At 38.1% G+C, this 24,272-nt stretch overlaps 1 protein-coding gene across 2 annotated transcripts in view; it reads left to right on the plus strand.

Annotated features, from left to right (window-relative positions):
* The window catches only part of LOC112054661 (carbonic anhydrase-related protein 10), an 88,772-nt gene that overhangs the window by 41,306 nt on the left and 23,194 nt on the right, over positions 1-24,272 (plus strand). For both annotated transcript variants that reach the window (XM_052888681.1, XM_052888682.1), the window contains exons 2-3: positions 19,186-19,282; positions 20,426-20,473. In XM_052888681.1, the coding sequence (XP_052744641.1) occupies positions 19,234-19,282; positions 20,426-20,473 (97 nt within the window). In that variant the 5' untranslated portion in view covers positions 19,186-19,233. The remainder of the gene's footprint in view (positions 1-19,185; positions 19,283-20,425; positions 20,474-24,272) is intronic.

Genomic DNA, 24,272 nt, shown 5'->3' on the forward strand with positions numbered 1-24,272 from the left:
AGATTTTGAAATTTTATAATCTTATTTATTTTGCAAATATCCAGTCAATCTTTGCTTTTTATGTATAAATTAGTTAACATTGACCCTATTTACCCGAATGTATCATAATAATCAATATATTCAAACCTAGTCATCATCCCCATTGATGAAAGAAAGAATTTGCATATAGCAGATGAAATAAAAAAAAAATAATTCAAAAGGTAAAAGTAATAGTATTTTAAAGCTAATTTCCTTTCGTTAATTACCACAGAATTACCAAGAAACAACGCGTAAACGGGAAAAATTAAAAAGATTTAAATACGTTCATTCTCTTTAACGTTCTTTTTATTGCGCGGCTGAGCGAAAAAACAATTACGCTGCGTACGGAACCTTTGTTAGGCCCATTACGATATTACTGTATCGTATATTATACATATTATATCCTCATTAACTAACAACTTTGTACGAGTGATAATATTATATTATAGTCTAAGATCCGATTTAAAACAACCTTCACCCATCTGTTAACTGGATGAATAGTAATTAAAAAAATTCTCCGGTATCCAGGTTTCCCTTACGATGTTTTTCCTTTACCGTTTGACTCACGTGATATTCATTTTTTTTAATGCACACAACTGAAAAGTTGGAGGTGCATGCCCCGGACCGGGGTACCCACACCCTTCGGAATCAGAGGTCATATCCACTGGGTTATCACGGCTCTAAGCCCATAATAAATAATTAGATTGCATCATCACTTACCATCAGATGAGATTGTAGTCAAGGGCTAACTTGTAAAGAATAAACGAAAGACTGTGGGGTCAAAGTTTACATCTTTATAAAATTCAAAATTCGTTTATTGCAATTAGGCTTAGTTTACAAGCACTTTTGAAAGGTCAGGATTATGTCATAATTTATTGTAATGTAATGGTGGTAATAATAGTCGAAAACTTAAAATTAAAGTTACGAGGGTTCCAAATGCGCCTTAGTCCCAGAAGAGCCCACAACAAATTCAGCCAAGGTTTCTTTTTTGTTTACCACCTTTTTACAAACTTATTAAAAACTAAGCACACAGTCGTAGAGTTCAATACCAAGATTTTTTATCATTAATATAATCATTAACACTTTAATAAGCCTTTCCCAAAAGCTTGCGTTTAATAAACACTTTGAACTTTTTGAGAGATAATATTGAGATAATCTATACTAATATATAAAGCTGAAGAGTTTGGTTGTTTGATTGAACGCGCTAATCTCAGGAAGTACTGGTCCGATTTGAAAAATTCTTTCAGTGTTTGATAGCCTATTTATCGAGGAAGGCTATAGGCTATATATTATCCCTGTATTCCTACGGGAGCGGGAACCACGCGAGTGAAACCGCGAGGCATCAGCTAGTCTATACTAATATAATAAAGTTGAAGTGTTTGTTTGTTTGATCGAATTAACTAATCTCAGGAACTACTGGTCCGATTTGAAAAAATCTTTCTTTGTTAGATAGCCCATTTATCGAGGAAGGCTATAGGCTATATATTATCCCTGTATTCCTACGGGAGCGGGAACCACGCCGGTAAAACTGCGCGGCGTCAGCTAGATATAGATGTGTAATACAGGTACGGGCATACAAGTGTATGGGACAGATGTGATTGCTCACTGCACGAAGCGGGCCGCGGCGCGCAATTATATTTATTATTTAAGCAACACAACTGTAGCTAGATTGTCTCGTTGTTTATTTAACGGAATTGTTTTCATGCTCTCTCGGAAAATGAGGTCTGTAGCCAATGATATTTTACTAATAGAACGGCCGCCTGTCAGGGCCAGATCTTTGAGATGTGTTTTTCAAGAATATATTAACTATTTTCATTAAGACGGATTAGTGTTACAAATTCCTCGATTACAGATGGTATTCATTGTAGGGGGTATCATTGTTGTTATAAAAAAGAGGGAATTTGATGACTTGAGCTAACTTGTTAGGCAGCGTAGACACTGTCACGCTGCCAGTCGCGTTAGTGAGTTTGTGCAATAATGTTGTGTTGTAATTATTGTTTAGTATTAATGATTTATTCTTGAGCATGCTAATTATTAGCAATGTTGCGATACACATGCTAATAAGTAGCAACTGCACAATAGTAGCATGCTTTTGTGCTTGAAATGAGCATTTGTAACAGTAGCTTTAGTTCGCCTCATTTACCGTGGGATTGATTGTGGTATCAAAGCTAACCATTTGTTAGTCTATAATACTATTATAAGTAAGTAGTGGATAACTACATTGGTGGCTTTAGGATGCCCTCAAACAACTCAGTTTATAGATATTTTATTCGGGATGATATAATATCCCTAGTCAACCGACTTTTAGCTTCGTGGTGACTTTAAGAAAAACACCGTTTAAAATTAAAGTGTATCTCATAATTACCATCATTATCTCATAAATAAATAAATAAAAATCCCGAATAAAGTATCATAAATTGCTACATACTTAGCTGATGCCACAGGTCTGGATCTGGACATCTCAAACCTGCTACCTCAAAAGCCACATAGTAAAAGCACGAGCTAACTTACTTTCACTATTTATAAAATGATGTAAGTCTAGCCATTAAGTACATCCTCTAGTTCCATTAAAAAAAAGGTATAATAATTAAATAAATTAATATATTGTAATTTTTATAATATTTTATTTTTACCGCATTGTATGTGGTCATTATACCTCAAAGTGAGAATCCCTATCATACATAATTCGGGTGAACTTTTGATTTTGACTATTAAACAGTGGGCATTTGATGTGGTGTATGCAAATTGTTGTTGATTCCGGATTTTAGTTCAGTTTGTGAGGTTTATAATATAATTTTAAACGTTTCATGTTACTTTAGAAACAAACTTCTCTTCTAAATACCAAAACAAATATGTTGCTCCTATGTTTGCCAAGAATTTTAAACTGTATCGGAGTTTTAATCTAGATACGAGTATATGTGACAAGTTTCTCGGTTACAGGTGGTATTGTTATTATAGAGGGGAGGTATCAGTGTTAGTATAAATAAGAGGGTATTTGATGACTTGAGCTCGGTTGTTTGTGAGGCAGCGTAGACAACGTCACGCTGCCAGCCGCGTTAGTGATTTTGTGAAATAACGTTTTGTGTTGTAATTATTGATAGTGTTTTGTGTTATAATTATTGTTTATTATAAATTGTTTAGTGTGGGCATGAAAACATGTCGGGCAGGGAAGGTGAGTGTTTATGCATTCTTAAGGGATCTCTTAAACCTACCAAGGTCACAAGTCCTGTGACCTGCTCGAAGTGTTTCCTTTACCACAAAATTAAGGGCACAATCACGATCGCCGCTACCCGTCTCGTCACATATATATTCAAAAGAAAAGAAGAAACCTGCTTTTTGAACCGGTGGCACAATGTTTACAAATAGTTAAAGTTGACGTTTCAAAAGTATATACTAAAAATTATTGTACTAATCCTTCTTTTAAACTTTTGACAACTTTTAAACAAATGAACTTTTATTTTTATTTTAGAAACAACCACGGGAGCTTACAAGTTACAACCCTTATCCAATCTAATGTCCCTCGAAGCCAAAGTCCAAGTATCACCCTTCGCCCTTAGAGCTTCTCCTACGAACGTTGTACCTACGTACCTACCTTGTCTTCTCGCCCTCAGCGTAGAAGCTTTAGCATTCCTGTGACAGACAGACAGTGTGTTAGAAAAAACACCAAATTAGTTAACTAGTACTTGATGTGGTTAAAGAAACAAAAACAAAAGAATTCCATTCTAACTTACTTATTAGTACAGCTACACCAACATTGCCACGTATTTATGTATTCATTAATGTCTTTCTATGCATGCTCACTTGGGCTTTGGGCACTTGTGCATTACATCCGACGTAGATACGAGAAAAACTCATACACTGACGGGTGTTTCAAACAAGCTCAAGCAAGCTTCAATGTTATAGATAATTATTTTGCACAAAACACCTATTTGTTCTATCAACTTCCATTATCATATATTTTCTAGGAATATTCTTTTTTTTTTATTCTATACAAGTTAGCCCTTGACTACAATCTCACCTGATGGTAAGTGATGATGCAGTCCAAGATGGAAGCGGGCTAACTTGTTACGAGAAGGATGAAAATCCACACCCCTTTCGGTTTCTACACGGCATCGTACCGGAACGCTAAATCGCTTGGCGGTACGTCTTTGCCGGTTGGTAACTAGCCACCACCACTAGGTTATAATGAACCAGCAAGCTATTCTAATGTTATATAAAAAGTTTAAACTGTGTGCATTTAAATAACGAAATCTCTGTCATTATCAAATCGGTATGAATATTGGGGACATACATTCTTGCGGAGAGAAAGCAAAACTTTCTTTATTTAACGTTCGTTAATCTATACTAATATAATAAAGCTGAAGAGTTTGTTTGTTTGTTTGATTGATTGAACGCGCTAATCTCTGGAACTACTGGTCCGATTTGAAAAATTCTTTCAGTGTTAGATAGCCCATTTACCGAGGGAGGCTATAGGCTATATATTATCCCTGTATTCCTACGGGAACGGGAACCACGCGGGTGAAACCGCGCGACGTCAGCTAGTATAGTATAAGTACCACATAGGTTTAACGTTAAATATTCATCAACCCTTTTTAATGGCTGAATATAGCGCCAGGCATCCTTCAGATTATAAGATATTTTGGGGTTTAGACTAGGCAGGTCCTAAAGCAGGTTAATTTAGAATGATGATGATTCATAATCGCCGGGACTGACGGCTTAACATGCTCACCGAAAGGTTTTATCACCGAGTCCCATATAACTCAACTAGTTGACGCTTACACTGACGGTTTCACCCGCGTAGTCTCCGTTCCCGTAAGAATACGGAGATAATATATAGCCTATAGCCTTCCTCGATAAATGGGCTATCTAACGCTGAAAGAATTTTTCAAATCGGACCAGTAATTCCAGAGATTAGCGCGTTCAATCAATCAAGCATACAAACAAACTCTTCAGCTTTATAATATTAGTATAGATATTTCATAGCGAAACCTAAGACGTCATAGACTAGAGAGACTAGAGAGACTAGAGAATCCAAAGCGACATAGACTAACTGACGTGACGTTGCCAATATTCTGAAGGTATATTTATCGGATCAAGATCGTACGCAGTGCACAAGTGTACTCGGTAGCAAGGTATTGAATTCTACATAGCGCACTGTAGCGGAGTAAATATTGGATGACTTAATTATACAGGATAAGACGCCCGTCTTGAGAGCAACTTGGATGAGATTACACTATGCTGTTGCCGGCCTTGCACAACATATCGTACAAGTAATACAGTTCGTTTCATGTAGAATGGTGCGGGTGACAGTTCATTTAATTCCTGAAAGTTTGCCACGATTCACGATAATAATACGTATTATCATCGTCACCGTACCCATGCTACCTGAAAAAAAAACTTTACAACATTAATCTGTCGACATTCGACCAGGAAATATGACAAGGAGATGGTACATTTCAGGTCCACTCTTGTATCATTTAAATTTAAAAATACAAGGATTTAATTAAAATTTAAATAAGTGAATAAATCTAACTAAATAAAAAGAAATAAATAACATTAAAACCCAAGTTTTTGAGTTATTCTCTTACGTGTTATGTGTCAGCGTTTGTGAAGTCTGCCAATCAGCATTGGGCCAGCGTGGTGGACTATTGGCCTGACCCCTCTCATTCTGAGAGGAGACTCGAGCTCAGCAATGAGCCGAATACGGGTTAATAATGATGATGATTCTTCTTTACATATTCTGTGACTACTGAAAAAAGCTGGTCAAAAAAGCACTTGCTAGCCCGACTACAATGCCATATATAGGCTTTTAAATAAAAAACAAAACCCAAAAAAGAAAAGATGTTCAACTAATATTAATTAATCCAAAATGAGGCTGCAAGTCCAGTCCGTATGAAACGCATTAATTAGTCGGAGTAATTAATTCTTATTAGCTGTAACAGAACGTTAACGAGAAAGCGTGACTTGTGTGTTTATTATTATAATGAACGTCAGATAAGCGTTATCATTTCCCTATAAACTGGCTTTTGGCGTCATATTAGTCGGTGGAAAATTTACAGTAACCCCTTTAATAGCTATAAGGTAAAGGGGCCGGACTTACGCCGATAGGTTTTAGGTTCAATCGCCCGTTGGACTGTTGTTTTACCCACTTCTAATAAATTTAAGGGGGGCAAGGGATTTGACCTGAATCCAGCTTGTCTGGGTAGCGTTAGGGAAACTCCACGACATGTTTTCGTCCTAAATTCCTCAGTGCTTGAAAACGAAAGTTTGCGAACAGTGCGTGTTGCCAGTGATGACCTACGGATCCGAGAATTGGTCGCTAAGGTCTCAAAGTCACTCAGCGGGCGACGGAGCGAGCTATGCTTGGAGTTTCTCTGCGTGATCGAATCAAGAATGAGGAGATCCGCAGTCGAACCAAAGTCACTGACATAGCTCAGCGAGTCGCGAAGCTGAAGTGGCAATGGATAGGCCACATAGTTCGAAGAGCCGATGGACGTTGGGGTCCCAAGGTGCAATGGCAACCCCTCACCGGAAAGCGAAGTGTTGGTCGACCCCCCAACTAGGTGGACCGAGGATATCAAGCGGGTTGCAGGCAGCTGCTGGTTGCTGGCAGTTCGAGACCATTGTGCTTGGAGGTCCATGCAAGAGGCCTATGTCCAGCTGTGGATGTCTATCGTCTGATAAGGTAAAGTAAGGAACCATATCTTCATGATATGTTGCACCAATGAGACAGCATACAACTTCACAAATAAGATACACTCAAAAAAAAATTAAAAAATGGGTATGATCGGTCCCGTTTTCAGCATTTCGGTTTTTGCTTAACGACGTGTCATCCGGGAAAGGCCGTTTAATTTCCTTATTGTGCAAACAGACGCCGTTAATTTTTTTGCTACATTAATGGATACCGTTATGTTTTAATACGGTCGGATTATGAAACATTTGGTTGCGTGAGATATTGCTTGTTTTTCACCAGCTTCTAAAATTTAAGTTTTTTAGTATAGGTTGCTAAAAAGGTAAAAAGGATGATCTCCTTGTAGGCACATAATTGTCATCGTCATATCCGCCGATGGACGTCCACTGCAAGACATACAGCTTTTGTAGGAACTTCCAAACATCACGATCCTGCATCCAGCAAATGCGACTCGCTTGACCGTCGTCGGTCCATCTAGCAAAAAGTCGACCAACACTTTCTATTGCGGGGTCGTCTACCCCTACTACGTACCCTGCCCATTGTCACTTCAGCTTCGCCAATCGCTGAGCTATGTCGGTGGTTTTGATTCTCCGCAGAAGAACTTGGCCCTTTAATGGGCATGTAATAATGAATGATTATTATGGAAAACACTCATTTAAAGTGTTATTCAGATAGCATGGGTACGGTAACTATTATCGTGAATCGCGTCAAACTTTCAAGAGTGAAACGAACTGTCACCCATACCATCCTACTTAAAACGAACTGTAATATAGGTAGCTTAAATTCTAAACTAATAAAATTATTTACAACTCAAGCATTACAACAGAGTTTTACAAAGTAATGTTTTTTTCTAATCAATACAAATAATTACATTAAAGGGCCCAAGAAATCAGGCGGCAAATCGAAAAGTTCTTGAAAGCCATGGACAGAACACAATAATATCTAAAGTTTAATACCATTAAGTCGACTGCGACGATAAACAAGTGATGACAATGCAGGGTAAATCCACTCAACTAAATTAACTCACTACCCACTTGCTACTGCATTAGACCGTCTCTTACACCAAACTGTACCAAGAGTAACGTTATCGTGATCAAGTGGTAAAGAAAACAATCTTATAACTATCAGTGATCGATACTGATGCCATAAATGCAATCAGTAAATTTGTATGTCTGCATGTCCGTTATAGAAACAAAAACTACTCGACGGATTTTAATAAAACTTGGTACAATTATTCTTCATACTCCTGGGCAGGTTATAATATACTTTTCATCACGCTACAGTCAATAGGATCAGAGCAGTGAATGGAAATGTTGGGAAAACGGGAGAAGTTTCATTTCTACAGCGGTACTACTGTAAGGGCCGGATTAAAGAGGTCTAAGGGCGAACAAAGTAGCTAGCTGAAATATCATCAGGTGTTCAGGTAAACTTTGACCGTGGCTAGTTATCACTTCACCAATAAATATGTATCAATAAACGTTTAGCGTTCTGGCATTAAAATTTTGTCTAGAAACCGCTTATATTGTGGGTAGAAGAATTTTATACTTCTTTCAAGAAAGTCCGCTTCCATCGTAAACTGTATCGTCACTTAACATCAGGTGAAATCTCACCTCTCCAGCAATGAAAAGCGAAATTGTCATTGAATAAAAGCATGAAAAATAATAAAGTATGAAATGTTACACGTCGATGTGACCGTCGTCCACATGTTTTATTTGTATTTCGTAAAGGGGAATCCGATACTGCTTCAGTGACTAGTACCAAGCGACAAATGTATTGGATCGCTATGAAATACATTCGCCTGTATGAAACAGCCTTTGTGTATATGTGTATTGTGTATCAGAGATAATAAAAATATATATTAGTAGCAGATAGGACAACGGGTCAGAATGTCTGTTGGAATGATTTACTGAATTGTAGCAACACTTTAAATATAAATCTGTGTCATAATTCATTTGAGATCAATTGAGTTTAGTTTACAAGTTCTTTTGAAATGTCAAGTTATGTTATGATATAGGCAGTGGTGACAAGTCTAAAACTTAACATCAAAATCAGGCGGAATAAATCGGAATACCGTATAATATGCATTACCTAGTTGGTATAGTTAATAACTGAACCCGGAAGTTTATACACAAAGTGACTTATATTTGATTATGATTATGATGATTATGTCAGTATTTGCCATCGATATATATATTTTTTATTAGGCTTAGAATTTTATATACAAAGGTAAGTTGAACCAGCAATTGAGCTAAAATCTTTATGATTTTGTGCTATAACTGCCGGATTTCTTCCAGAATGAAGGTTACAATATTTAACAAAATTCTCAACATACGACAGTGATTTCGAAAAAAAATACGTCCATATTCTCAATATTTTTTTTTAATTTCCTTAGTAAATAGTATTGTAATGTGGCCATTATCCACTCTACAGTTTAGATTAAATCTCTCTGTGGTTTACATTTCAAAAGGTGCCATCCATAATTGGAATTTTAATAAAATTAACGCATAAATGTCACGCATAATGTCCGGTTTACATTGTTTTAGTCGCTACTTTCTCATTAATTGTCATTCATTAAAGTTTTGTATTTAAACCCGTATGATCGTGTTTGTTTGTCTGCAGATATCATATATTGTTTTTCTTTACAAGGTAGTCCTTGACTACAAACTCACCGCTTTACAATCTCATTTTATATTTGTATATGGCTTCCGTTATTTAGGGAAAGTTTTAGTATGATATTAAGCTGGTTTGTTTGTTTTTTAATAACAATTTAAATCGATGTAACTTTATAATCGTCATAATACAATTAAAGGGGTATATATTTTGTCTATTAATATCAATCATTAGTAGTAAACGTACAAATCGAATTTTATATTTGTTAGTTCATCTTAAAGTAGAGTTAATAATAACTCTATTTTATAATGAATTAATAACACATACGTGTAGCTATGTGTATATAAATGAATTATTATTATATTTTACACTTTACATCATACTCGTATATGACAACATTATAAATGACGGCTTGTTCATTAAATGGAATAAAATCTGTAGCTAAATATCACTGGAATCGTGTACACTAGCCATAACTGAAAATTTCATTTTCAATTGAAATTCCATGAAATTCAATTAAAGTGCTTAATAAAATGCTTGATAATTTATTGCATTAGCAAATGTTATTTCGATAATTTCGCGACATCACTAACTGTATGCTAAGGCTTAACTTTGATGTTAAATAATATTATTTGTTAATATCACGTATCTCAAACAGTGAAAGAAAACCATCATGAGGAAACCTGCATACTTGGGAATTTTCTTAATTCTCTTCGTGTGTGAAGTCTGCCAATCCGCATTGGGCCAGCGTGGTGGACTATTTGGCCTAACCCCTCTCATTCTGAAAGAAGACTCGAGCTCAGCAGTGAGCCGAAAGTGGGTTGATAATGATGAATATTTTTCTTACTCATTCAGGAAAGCATTTGGATGGAATTAAAATATATTTAATACAGATGTAGATTTTATAGACAGACGTGATAACCCTCTTTATGACTTCATCCCTTCAATTAAGAGGGCGTAGGTTTGAATCCGATCCGGAGCATGCACCTCCAACTTTTCAATTACAATGTGCATTTTAAGAAATTAATTGTCAACGGTGAAGGAAAACATTGTGAAGTGTGTTAAGTCTGCCAATCCGCATTGGCTGGCCCAATGGGGATTGGCATGGTAGGCTAAGGCCTAACCCTTCTTATTCTGAGAATGGACTCGTGCTCAACAGTGAACCGCATATGGTTGTTAATGATGATACAGTTTAGTCTAATAAGGACATAGGCTACACGCACGTTTGGGAGAATAATGAGTAGATTCTCATTCTCATTCTCACACTTACTGTGGTGTTTCTTCTATTCTTATCAGAAATATATAAAAATTATTTCGAGGATTGATTTTCTGTTCTTGTAACAAATAATTATATTTGTTACAAGAACAGAAAATCACGTTAAAATTTACCTTTCTCGGTCAACTAAAAAAAATAAGGCTACAGGATTTTAAAAATGAAGGAGTAAAAATGTAAACTTAAAATTCCCAGGTATGCTAATTAATTATAGGCCGGGCTTAATTAAGAGTGCATCGCGTAATAGAAAAGGGAACATTTTCTTTGAAAGAGTTTTGAGTGATGAAAAATATTCGAGTAGGTAAAATTGAAATATTATATATGAAAAAAATTTAAATATTATAAATAAAATTCTGCTTTTTCTCTAATCCTCGTCATCACACTTTTGTGCTTTATTGTGATCGGTCGGTAGGTTTAATATCTATACTAATATTATAAATGCGAAAGTCTGTCTGTCTGTCTGTTACCTTTTCCGGGTAAACGCCTGAACCGATCAAGATGAATTTTGGTGACAACCAAGACAAGATCTCAAGATCTTTAATTTGTCAACCACTAAACCAACGACAAATCTATATCTATATACATATACAAACATATATTATGTTTGAGTTTGTTGTGGGTTCTTCTCGGACCAAGGCGCGTTTGGAACCCACGTAACTTTAATTTTAAGTTTTCTTCTATTATCTAATGGTGGTAACCATTAGATAAAATTAAATTTTGACATATACCTGACCTTTCAAAACTGCTTGTAAACTAAGCCTAATTGAAATAAAAGAATTTTGAATTTTGAATTTTTATGTAAAAGAAAGCCGTGTTAGTTACACTATTTATAACTCAAGAACGGCTGGACTGATTTGGGTGAAAATAGGTGGAAAGGTAGCTTACAACCAGGAGACGGACATATAAAACTTAGAATAGGGGTAGGGTTTCACGCGGACGAAGTCGGCTAGTCTATACTAATATATATAAAGCTGTAGACTTTGTTTGTTTGAACGCGCTTAGGAACAACTGGTCCGATTTGAAAAATTCTTTCAGTGTTAGATAGCCCATTTATCGAGGAAGGCTACAAGCTATTGATTTATCTATTCCTATGGGAACAAGAACCACGTGGGTGAAACCGCGCGGCGTCTACTAGTTTTTAATAAAATTGAGTATATTGTGCACACCCTATTGCAAACGATTCAACTTGTCTGCCAGCCCCGCCGGCGCCAGGACGTCGCGTCGCCATCTTCCCCATAAAAATATTGCACACCGTAAAAGCGCGGGGTTTTTCTGTTCGGTTCGGGTTTTTCTGTTCACTCGAACTTTATGCGAACTCAATGTCGTGCCCAATGTGAAATTTGATTCTTATTTGTATAAATAAGAATCGGCAAACGACTAGTTGACTCGGCAAACGTTGTTCTATCTTGTTATTTTATAGCAAAATCCTATAACCATGATTCGTTTTGTATTTTGATTGGGTTAGGAAGCAAAATAAACAAGTATGATCTATTCTTGTGAAGAATAGAGCTGTCACAGAGCCGTGATAGCCCAGTAGATATGACCTCTGCCTCCGATTCAGGGTGTGGGTTCCTGTTCTGAGGGCATGCACCTCCAACTTTTCAGTTGTGTGCATTTTAAGAAATTAAATATCACGTGTCTCAAACGGTGAAGGAAAAACATCGTAGGGACCTGCATACCATAGAATTTACTTAATTCTCTGCGTGTGTGAAGTCTGCCAATCCATATTGGGCCGGCGTGGTGGACTGTTGGCCTAACCCCTCTCATTCTTAGAGAAGACTAGAGCTCAGTAATGAGCCGAATATGAATGGATAATTATATTCTTGTTTGTACCAAATATACAAGACACATCATCAAAATCAGTAGAGCCGTTTCAAAGAAATGCGACCATAAACAGTGACACGAGTTTTGTATATTATTTAAATCAAATCAATCAATCAATCATATCAGCCGATAGACGTCCACTGCAGGGCATAGGCCTTTTTAGGGACTTCCAAACATCACGATACTGAGCCGCCTGCATCCAGCAAATCCCTGCGACTCGCTCGATGTCGTTAGTCCACATGGTGGGGGGTCGACAACATACGTTTTCTAGTGCGCGGTCGCCAATCCAGCACTTTGGGACCCCAACGCCACCCATTGCCACTTCAGCTTCATGGAAATACTTATCCATTATTTAAGTGGTATGCAAAAAAAAAACTGTCTACAAATACTACTGTTAGAATAATAGCAACATTAAACACTAATTGTATCTGTGGCTGAACTAACTATTATATTGTCTATGACAGCCATCTCTCTTATCTATGCTAAATGCTAATGGTTGTAAAAAGGTTCTAGAAATAAAACGTGGTTTAACAAATACAGTTTCTTTTAATTAATTCTCTACAACTACATTGGTAGGTATCTCAATTCGTCAGATGCTTTTTTTAAACTCCTTTTTATCACACTAATAAACCCTTGCGGTTTCACCCGCATAATTCCCATTCCTGTGGAAATACGGGGATAAAGTGTAACCTATTTTACTAGCTGATAAAGTAACTTTCCATATGTTAATTAAACTTTCAAAATCGGTTACATTGTTAAGTATGACTGATTACACTTATTATCCTAGTATGCATTCCTTTACGCAGTGTTCAACAGTGAAAATCAATTCTAATTATAATAATAACTCTCATAAATCTACGCAATCTCTTTTCTTATCAAAACCGCAAATAAATAACAATGCATAACGAGCCCGTTCGCGCCGTTAACCGAAGTTTACATTCAAAACCATTAACAGCCTGAAAATTACAAGCGAGTTATCAGTACGTAGATACACCCACTTCCGGCTAAGAACGAGCTTTGTCTTCGAACCTCTGTTCGCATCCGGTTTGACTGCACGCCTTTAACGACTTTGAATAGGGTTGCCACCATACAGTTAATAATATTTTTTCATTTAACATATGTTTTTTGATAATATAATGATAATAGTTTTTTAAATTGTAAATCATCAAATTCGTCTCACTGAAGAGCGAGAATCTCCTCTCAGAATTAGAGGGGTTAGGCCAATAGTTCACCATGCTGGCCCAATGCGGTTTGGCAGATTTCACACACGTAGAGACTTAAGAAAGTTTCTTGCATGAATGCAGGTTTCTTCACGATGTTTGTCACCTTTACCATTTGAGACATGTGATATTTAATTTCTTAAAATGCACACAACTGAAAAGTTAGAGGTGCATGCCCCGAACCGGATTTGAACCTACGCCCTCCGAATTGAAGGTAGATGTTATATTTACTGGGCTTTAATATTAAATAATATACTAATAGTATGTAGCGGAGTATCTGCGATTTTTACTTTCGGAGCTACATGGATATATTTGCATTGCCACGGATTGCTTGTATTGGAAAAATGGAGCATTTTTAATTATAACTTTTCCCTTCTAAATCGAGGCCAAACATTATTAACTTTATTAAGCTTCGTTTCCATTGCGAAGCAAATGCAAAATTAGGAAAAAGAAACACGAAGTAGCCTATGCCTGCCTTCCTCATAATCTATTTATATTTATTTTATATTAAATTAGTAAAAAGTAGCAACCCTAACCCGATATGGACGATGTAACCATAACCAAACCATAATTATTTACAGAAAGAGAGCACTTTGCATTGAGAATGCTATTAGATTTATGCCTTTTATGATACACTTTTATTGACTACTAGCTGACGCCGCGTGGTTTTACCCGTGTGGTTTTTTTCCCGTATGGAAACAAGGACAATATATATCCTATAGCCTTCCTCGATAAATGGGCTATGTGACACTGAAATAATTTTTCAAATCGGACCAGTAGTTCCTGAGATTCGCGCGTTCAATCAAACAAACAAACTCTTCAGCTTTATATATTAGTCTAGATATAGATATAGATACTATTTGTCATAACTTTCAAGTAACACAAGATAAGGCAACGACCCGCGACTTCACTTAACGTGAAAGGATTTAACCTGCTGATGTCCTTAAGTTTTCCTAAACCGAAGGTTGCCTAGAAGAAATCGCTACTTAGCGATAAGGCCGCCTTTTGTATGCTGATCTCTTCCTAATTTATTTTTTATTTCACTTGTTTTTGTCTTTGTGGTGTGCAAATAAAGTATATTTATCTTATCTTATCTTAAAGGATACAAACATACACACAGTTAGTTTCACTGTAAGTTTTTGACGGTCTCCGTGGTGCAGTGGTGTGCGCGGTGGACTTACAAAACGGAGGATCGATCCCCGGTTGGGCCGATTGAGGTACTCTTAATTTGTCCAGGTCTGGCTGGTGGGAGGCTTCGACAAAAACGTACGGCTAAGCGATTTAGCGTTCCGGTACGATGTCGTATAGAAACCGAAAGGGGTGTGGATTATCATCCTCCTCCTAACAAGTTAGCCCGCTTTCATGTTAGATTGCATCACCACATACCTCTGCTTCGATTTGGAGAGCGTAGGTTCGAATCCGGTCCGGGGCATCCAACTTTTCAGTTTTGAGCTTTTTAAGAAATTAAATATCATGAGTCTCAAACGGTGAAGGAAAAACATCGTGAGGATACCTGCATACCAGAGAATTGTCTGGTAGACTTCACACACGTAGAGAATTTCTACGTGTGTGAAGTCTACCAATCCGTATTGTGTTAGCAAGGCTTGACCCCTCTCATTCTGAGACTAACCCCTTTCTTTCTGAGAGGAGACTCGTACTCAACAGTGAGCCGAAAATAGATTGCTAAGGATTCTGATGATAAAATACTTCCATGCCTTTGCTTTCATAAATATTTTTTCAAAAGTGAATTTACTCAGCATTTTGTAGGAAACGAAAATATTTATAAGAACAGACATAAATGTAGCGTTCGGTAGATAAGGGTAAGTTAGGGGATGCAGGAGTGCCAAGTATTGCAGACAGAGCGACGCCCGCCGGACAGACGCCGGGGGTGCCGAAATTATTAGTATTGAGGGTTGAGGGTTGAGGGGTGGCGATACGGAAGACGCAGTCTGTCTTATGTTTACGTTAAAAGCTACTAAATTAGGGTTGCCAGTGGCAATACAGACAGCAGTTTCTAATATGTATAAAGCAATTATTATTAAAAACTGCTTTGTTTTTATGAACCTAATGCTTTATTATTTTTTTTTGTTCTTCACAAATCCCGCGGGAACCATGTATTTTTCCGAAATAAAAAGTAGCCTATGTGTTAATCCAGAGTAAAATCTATTTTCAATCCAAATTTCAGCTAAATCGCTTCAGTAGCCGCAGTGTAAAAAAGGAACAAACATACTTACACACTTACACACAAACTTTCGCCTTTATAATATTAGTGTGATTCCCTCGATTCGATTCGTTCGATATTTATTTAGTAGTAGAATACCAAATACATTTTAGTCGAAAAAATCAAGATACTTAGTGTAATATTTTTCAGTTCGAGTAGAGAACACAAAATTAGCTAGGGTTGAGTATCTATACGATTTTATGACCCATCCCCAAAGTTTGCCTTTACAAGAATTTAAACAATGTGTGTTGTGCGCAGTAAATTTTTTTTTATATATTTTTTTTTTATTCTTTACAAGTTAGCCCTTAACTACAATCACACCTGATGGTAAGTGATGATGGAGTCTAAGATGGAAGCGGGCTAACATGTTAGGAGGAGGATGAATATCCACACCCCTTTCGGTTTCCGGACATCGTACCGGAACGCTAAATCGCTTGGCGGTACGTATTTGTCGGTAGGGTGGTAACTAGCCACGGCCGAAACCTCCCACCAGCCAGTCCTGGACCAATTAAGAAAACCTCAATCGGCCCAGCCGGGGATCGAACCCAGGACCTCCGTCTTGTAAATCCACCGCGCATACCACTGCGCCACGGAGGCCGTCATAAATTCTAAAATGTACCTATGCCTTATGTAAAATGTATGACCCAATTAATGTAGATTCATGGAATCTATCGATTCCGCTTTTTGCTGCACACTAGATTTATTCATTTTTTATGCCAAGCTACCAACTCACCTGATGGTAAGTGATGATGCAGTCTGAAATGGAAGAGGAGAAAGTTTATTCTACCTATACCACTGACGTTTTCTACGCAACATCATACCCTATTGACGGCCTCCGTGGCGCAGTGGAATGCAAAATTCAAAAGTCATTTATTTCAAGTAGGCTCAGTTTATAAGCACTTTTGAAATGTCAGTTGACTATATGTAAAGATTCTACCACCGGTTCGGAATGCAGGTTCTGCTGAGAAGAACCGGCAAGAAACTCAACAGTTGCTCTTTTTAAAATAAATCATACAGTATTATAAAATACCATTGATAGCAAGGCAACATTACAATTTGATATAGTTTTGTGTGTGAAGGTGGAAGCTGATCCAATGGCCTCCAAGCACCTTTATCATTAAGAAACTCATTAATGGTGTAGTAACCAACCTCGACTAAGTCAATGTTTTTTAACACATTGCTTAAAGCATAGCTTTAGGTGTATTTTTGGCCTATTAATAAATTAATAAATAGCCACGTGGCTGGGCCGATTAAGGTTTTCTTGGTCCACGTCTGGTTAGTATACAATTTAAAAGGTGTGGGGATTTTCATCCTCCTCCTAATAAGTTAGCCCGCTTCCATCTTAGATTGCATCATCAGGTGAGATTGTAATCAAACGTAACTTGAATAAAAAAAATTAGACTCGCTATAACGTCAAAAGTTCAAGGTCAATGACGCTTTTTTATTCTATAGCGCCTTAAAAATAAAAAAAAATTAAACTGTCATGTAAAAAGCTAAACATTTGTACCCGTAATTTATCACAAAGAACAAAAACCTACCGAAAGTATTAAACAGGACGAAGTGCTCAGATAAGCCAACTATCGTTCCGAGCAAGGCTCATAAAGCAAGGACCCTCAGTCGGTCCTTAAGGCAGGGAAAATAACCTTCTTATCTATACACCGCAATCTGCAAGACCAGTAATGCTAGATAATTGCTGTTTTCTTTATTTATTTATGCTGTTTTGTTTTGCAAAGATCTCTCCAAAGGATTATCCTTAGTTCTCACTCTCTCATTTACTCGTTTTGGCTTCCGTGGCGCAGTGGCATGCGCGGTGGATTTATTTGAAGGAGGTCCTGGTTTCGAACCCCAGCTGGGCTGATTGTAGTCAAAGGCTAGCTTATCGTCATTATCAACCCATTCGGCTACTGCTGAGCTCGAGTCTCCTCTGAGAATGAGAGGGGATTAGGCCAATAGTCCCAATGCGGATTGGCAGACTTCACACACGCAGAAATTATGAAAATTCTCTGTTAAGCAGGTTTCCTCACGATGTTTTTCCTTCACCGTTTTGAGACAAGTATGTGGTATTGTAGGGGTAGTCTCTTAACCGATTTTGAAAATTCTTTATCAATAGAAAGCCACATCATTTGTGAGTGCCATAGGGTATATTTTATCCCCGTATTCTCATGGGAACGGGAACTACATGGGTGAAACCCAGAGGCATCGGTTAGTCAAAACTATACACCGATCGTCAAAATGAACAAAAAACTATTCCAAATATAAATGTTAATTGATTTGCTTCAAAAAAACAAAGCTCATCGCATGTATCATTAAACGTATTTAACTTTTAATCATTGTGTTAAAACTATTAAAAATATTAAAAAATCTAGGCGTTTCCGAGCTCATAATGAATTCAATCAGTTGGAATTTAATGAATTATAGTCAATTAAAATGTACCAAGCGTAATTGGAATGCAAAACAAAAACATATAATGTCTAAATACGAATAATAATCAACTGTTATATATAGTAACGATTACTTTTTATAGTAATAATTGATTAACTATGCCCGCCAACCTGCATTGGAGTAGCTTGGTGGGTAAGCTCCGTATCTCCTCTAATAAATAAAAGAGCCGTGATAGCCCAGTGGATACGACCTCTGCCTCCAATTCCGGAGGGTGTGGGTTCGAATCCGGTCCGGGGCATGCACCTCCAACTTTTCAGTTGTGTGCATTTTAAGAAATTAACGTGTCTCAAACGGTGAAGGAAAAACATCGTGAGAAAACCTGCATACCTAAGAATTTTCTCAATTCTCTGCGTGTGTGAAGTCTGCCAATCCGCATTGGGCCAGCGTGGTGGACTATTGGCCTAACCCCTCTCATTCTGAGAGGAGACTCGAACTCAGCAGTAAGCCGAATATGGGTTGATAATGATGATGATGAAATAAAAGGAGGGATGTCTAGCCCCATAGTACCGTTAAAATAGGCTAGTAATGATGAATTGATCAACTTAAGTTCCTGCCTCTCTGCGTCTCGAGGAGTCCCCCCTTACACGGGCAAAGCGCGATGTATCTTTCCTGCCGTCATGTTCTTCTAGGTCCTTTCAGGGATAAGCCATCATGCCGTTCCCACGTAATGTAGTCCAGTAGAGTATAGGGTGTGGGGTGTAAGGATATAGGGTATAAGCTGTAGGGTATAACATAATTTCTGACATATCTCAATGAACTTTCTTGCTTTAATACACAATGTGACTCGATGCTCACTCCAACGCCGTCAATACCTCCATCAGAGTCCCTCATGGATGTATGGATGGTTCTCTAAACGACAAATAACAACATTTGCTCATTGTTTCAGATATAACGAGCCAGATGTCGCTAGCGGCGTGACCCCGGCGTCACCACGATGCACCAATGTCTGCTCGCAGTCACGCTTCTGTGTATCGCTGTCAAAGGTTCATTCAAATTTTTTTTTTTTTAATATTTACCAATATTTTTAAACGTCTCCAATAATCCTATTCCCCTCCAACTAGTCGGAAAAAACAGTGTTATAGTCTGGCAACTTTGTTGATGACACTCCCATGATATGCGGGCGACGGGGGAAAGACTGCGCGGGTGTGAAATCGTGCGCGCGGGGAAGTGAGGTGCATCAGTCGTGGGTTTTTCATTCATCTCACGCCCCCCGGCCCGCGCGAACCATCGGGAGTGTTACGAACGAAGTTGCCAAGCTATAGGAGAGGGTATGACAATAGTCCAGCAGTTAAAACCTTTACTGTTGAACTATTGGTATACTATCTATATACTAATATTATAAATGCGTCTGTCTGTCAGTCTGTGTGTTACCTTTTCACGGCCATACCGCTTAGCCGATTTGAATGAAATTTGGTATAGAGATAATTTAGACTTTGGAGCAGAACATATGTTACTTTTTATCCCGGAAAAGTCCAAGGTTCCCGCGGGATTTGTAAAAAATACAATTTCACGCGAACGAAGTCGCGGGCGTCCACTAGTATGTATATAATATATATATACCAGGGGCGATGGTTCCTAACAATCCGATTACTATCAGGTTACCTTTTAAAATCCACAAGTTTTACGAATATAAATTAACGTCAAAAACACATTCAGTCTAAAAAACCACATGAATGGGTCACCTACGAGAAAATTTCAGTCTTCGCGACATACATACAGAGAGAGTAGATTTTTTTTTTTTATTCTTTACAAGTTAGCCCTTGATTACAATCGCACCTGATGGTAAGTGATGATGCAATCTAAGATGGAAGCGGGCTAACTTGTTAGGAGGAGGATGAAAATCCACACCCCTATCGGTTTCTACACGACATCGTACCGGAACGCTAAATCGCTTGGCGCTACGTCTTTGTCGGTAGGGTGGTAACTAGCCACGGCCGAAGCCTCCCACCAGCCAGACCTGGACTAATTAAGAAAATCTCAATCGGCCCAGCCGGGGATCGAACCCAGGACCTCCGTCTTGTAAATCCACCGCGCATACCACTGCGCCACGGAGGCCGTCAAATAAGATATAATAAGAAGGATAAGAAGAAACATTTTTTATTGTTAAAGTCATTTATTTATTTCAGATATATCAGGTAGCTGGGAAGAATGGTGGACCTACGATGGAATATCAGGTAACTATTTTATTTTTTTCTATTTTCATATAGTACTAGCGGACCCTATCAAGCTTCGCTTATGTGCACTTCTTCCCTATCCCTACACTTCCCTACTTCTACCCCTTACTGGCAAATGACTAAACGCCTATGATCGACATTAGTTCCTTAGAATAACCCCGTCATTGTCAATGCTACGGTCAGGAGCTACATACCTCACGCGGCGTCCGTGGTGACTAACTCTGATTGGTCGACCGCTGAAGCACCCCGCTCCCCGCACGTCTCTCACCCCCCGCGTGAACCGATCAAGAACCCTGAACCTAAGGGTGTGAAGTCCACAACATCAAGAACCACGAAACCCTGAATCTCAAGAACTTGTAAATAAGTGAATTATTGGATTAACACATTTACTCTGAAAAACTGGATTCCACGCATTGCACGCTCGCTCGCATGAAAATCGAACCCAGGACTCGATCCAAAGTCACAATAACCACTGAATCAACGAGTCAGTTAAAGAAATGTAAATATACTTTTATATGTAATTTATCTATATAAAAAGACGACCTCAACGCCGCGTGGTAATGACACCAAATAATGACCCCGATACCATCTTAATGATAGTTCGCTCGCCCCTATCATTATATTGAATAGTCTATGGCTGTGTTTTGGTTTTCGTGTATTTTTGGTTCAAAATCGGGTCGAAATCAGAACTCTATATTTATATTTTATATTTAAGTAGAGTGTCGTTTTGAAGTGTTATTACATATTTTTTTGATTTTTAGACTCATTTCTAATAGACTTCATTTCAAGTCTGAAACATAATGACTGTTAAAGTCTACTAATAATATAGTTTGGCCAGTATTTTAGGCAACCTTTGCGCAATATATTTAACACAAGCTGACGCCGCGCGATTTTACCCGCGTGGTTCCCGTTCCCGTAAGAAAACGGGGATAATATATAGCCTTCCTCGATAAAGGGGCTATCTAACACTGAAAGAATTTTTCAAATCGGACCAGTAGTTCCTGAGATTAGCGCGTTCAATCAAACAAACAAACTTTTCAGCTTTATATATTGAAGTATAGATTAGTAGTCATGTAAATTGAGTAAAATGAACGTCCTTTCTAATTCCGATCTTTGACTATCTGTTCTTTATTCTATATTTAATAAAAGAAAGATTTGATTGTACCGTTTTATTTACCGATTAAGTTAAATATAAAAGAAGTATTAACTTTGACCCCAAAAACTACTACGTGCTAACTAGAAAATATCGTTGCTGGAATGTAAACCTATGCATAGTTCACGTAATAAGAGCGGTTTCAGACTAACGTTTTATACGCACGCATGAGCTCGTTTTTGGCTCACGCTCATCTCGTACGTTGACGCGCTTCTAAGTTATAAGCGCGAGCCGCGAGATACACTTCCCAGAAATACTGACACGATACCACCGGATCGAGCGAACATACCGAAATATAAACGTAACGCGAGTTCGGTTTTTTGGAATGCGTAATGTAGCGCGTAATGTAACGACCGTATACGTGCAAAAAAATAAGCTAGTCTGAGATCACCCTAACCAACACAATACACGCATTTCATACACGAATAGGTGCAAGCCGAAATAGTTTTACACGATGACGAGCCTGTAATCCCCGTTACTCAAATATAAAAGGCCATTCAGCGTAGCAGTGATATCGCGTTCAATGGGAGTTTGGGAGACCGCAAAATTTGCCCGTAGCAGCGCACTGAGTCGTGCGTAATGTAATGGTATTGCGCAGTTCCATTGCACTACCACGTCTGTAATGTATTATCCGATGAAAATTTTATGACGTCTCGGAACGTCTCTGGAAGGAGTCTTCGGCCATGGATAGTTACCACCCTACCGGCAAAGACGTACCGCCAAGCTATTTAGCGCTCCCGTACGATGCCGTGTAAAAACCTAAAGGAGTGTGGATTTTTATTCTCCTCCTAACAAGTTAAATAACTATCCTAACACTTACCATTGGCTCACTGACGGCCTCCGTGGCGCAGTGGTATGCGCGGTGGATTTACAAGACGGAGGTCCTGGGTTCGATTGAGATTTTCTTAATTTGTCTAGGTCTGGCTGGTGGGAGGCTTCGGCCGTGGCTAGTTACCACCCTACCGGCAAAGACGTACCGCCAAGCGATTTAGCGTTCCGGTACGATGCCGTGTAGAAACCAAAAGGGGTGTGGATTTTCATCCTCCTCCTAACAAGTTAGCCCGCTTCCATCTTAGACTGCATCATCACTTACCATCAGGTGAGATTGTAGTCAAGGGCTAACATGTCAAGAATAAAAAAAAAAATAACTTGTAAAGAATAAAAAAAAATGCAAATTTTTATGCGTCAGCGGTAACATGGGGACGCGGAGTGGAGGCATTAGCCCGAGCAGGCCTCGCTCCCACCCGTAGCCGCCCTGATTTTAATGTACTTTACGTGAAGCTAACATCTGAAACGTCTTGCACTTTGAATCGAATTGTTCCCTCATAATATACATAAATAGCAGACGTCCCATGTTTTCAACCGCCTAGCTTTTATATAGTTGGATAAAACTACGAACGACACGAACCATCGTGGTGGGTGTTTATATTCCAAGACATCTTCTCGACTTCGGAATAACATAAAGCTATGCCCCCAAAAAGATTAGCACTCGTGCATACAAATAACAAATAGATACTTATTGATATTATGATATTATTGCCTTTCTACAGTGCAAAAATCGGTTTTTATTGTGAAGATCCTAAGAGCTGAATCGATTTACGTTCAGAATTTTGTCCGACTTGTCATGAATATCACATACAAAAAGTTTGAGCAGTAAGAATTTTACATTGACAGACTTTGACTTTATATACCCGTTGTAGAATGGAAACGTGCACGTAATGTAACGTTAGGGCCCATCGGACACTATCGGATGTGCCTGGCCGGTCATTACCGTTACATTAGCTGAATTTTTCCATTTAGCCCCTAATGAGTATTGGATGGTGTTATATTATTGAAACCCGAAAATTGCCCTGATTAAGCCGTAAATTTATATGGTTTATTGGACGTGAAATTGTTATGTTAAATTCGTTCCAAATTAAATATTCTGGAATGGTGTAACTGTTATTATTTTAAATAGTGCATTAATTTTAACTAGATTCCTGTGCAGCGGTCATAATTTGACCGTAATTATTTTTTTATTAAAGTTTATGTCAATTGATATAACTTTCGTAAAGTATAGCGGATGTTTATCATATCCATATCATCCATATTATCCATATCATATCCCATATCATATCCCGCAACTTTGTTCGTGTAAAATCTGTTTTTATTTCAGTCCGTGGATTATTCCGGGGATAAAGTAGCCTATGTTCTGTCACTTTATCTCTATAACAAATTTCGTTCAAATCGGTTCAGCGGTTTATCCGTTTTACAGACAGACAGACTTACTTTTGCATTTATAATATTAGTTTATACAAAGAGCATCCATCACACATCATCATAAAGAAACAAATTATACGTGGACTTCGTCAAAATCGAGGCGTTATTTCGATATTTTTTATGACGTGTGCCATGCACAACGATGGTCCAAACAAAGAAAAACGAGATTAAAGTATTCTGAGCACCAGTGGCGTAACTGCAACGTGGCAGGTCTGCAAAAATGCCACGGGCCCTGGCGCGATAGGGCCCTCGGCCTAAGAGCCCGTGAGCTCCTAAGTAATCTGACATTAAAAAAATCCACATGACGTTTTTTCTGGGGCCGTATCCACGGATTGCCAAAGGCCTCAAATGGTACAGTTACGCCACTAATGAGGACAAAATTACAGT

Source organism: Bicyclus anynana, chromosome 23, assembly GCF_947172395.1.
Source record: "Bicyclus anynana chromosome 23, ilBicAnyn1.1, whole genome shotgun sequence".
NCBI classification, from domain to species: Eukaryota; Metazoa; Arthropoda; class Insecta; order Lepidoptera; family Nymphalidae; genus Bicyclus; species Bicyclus anynana.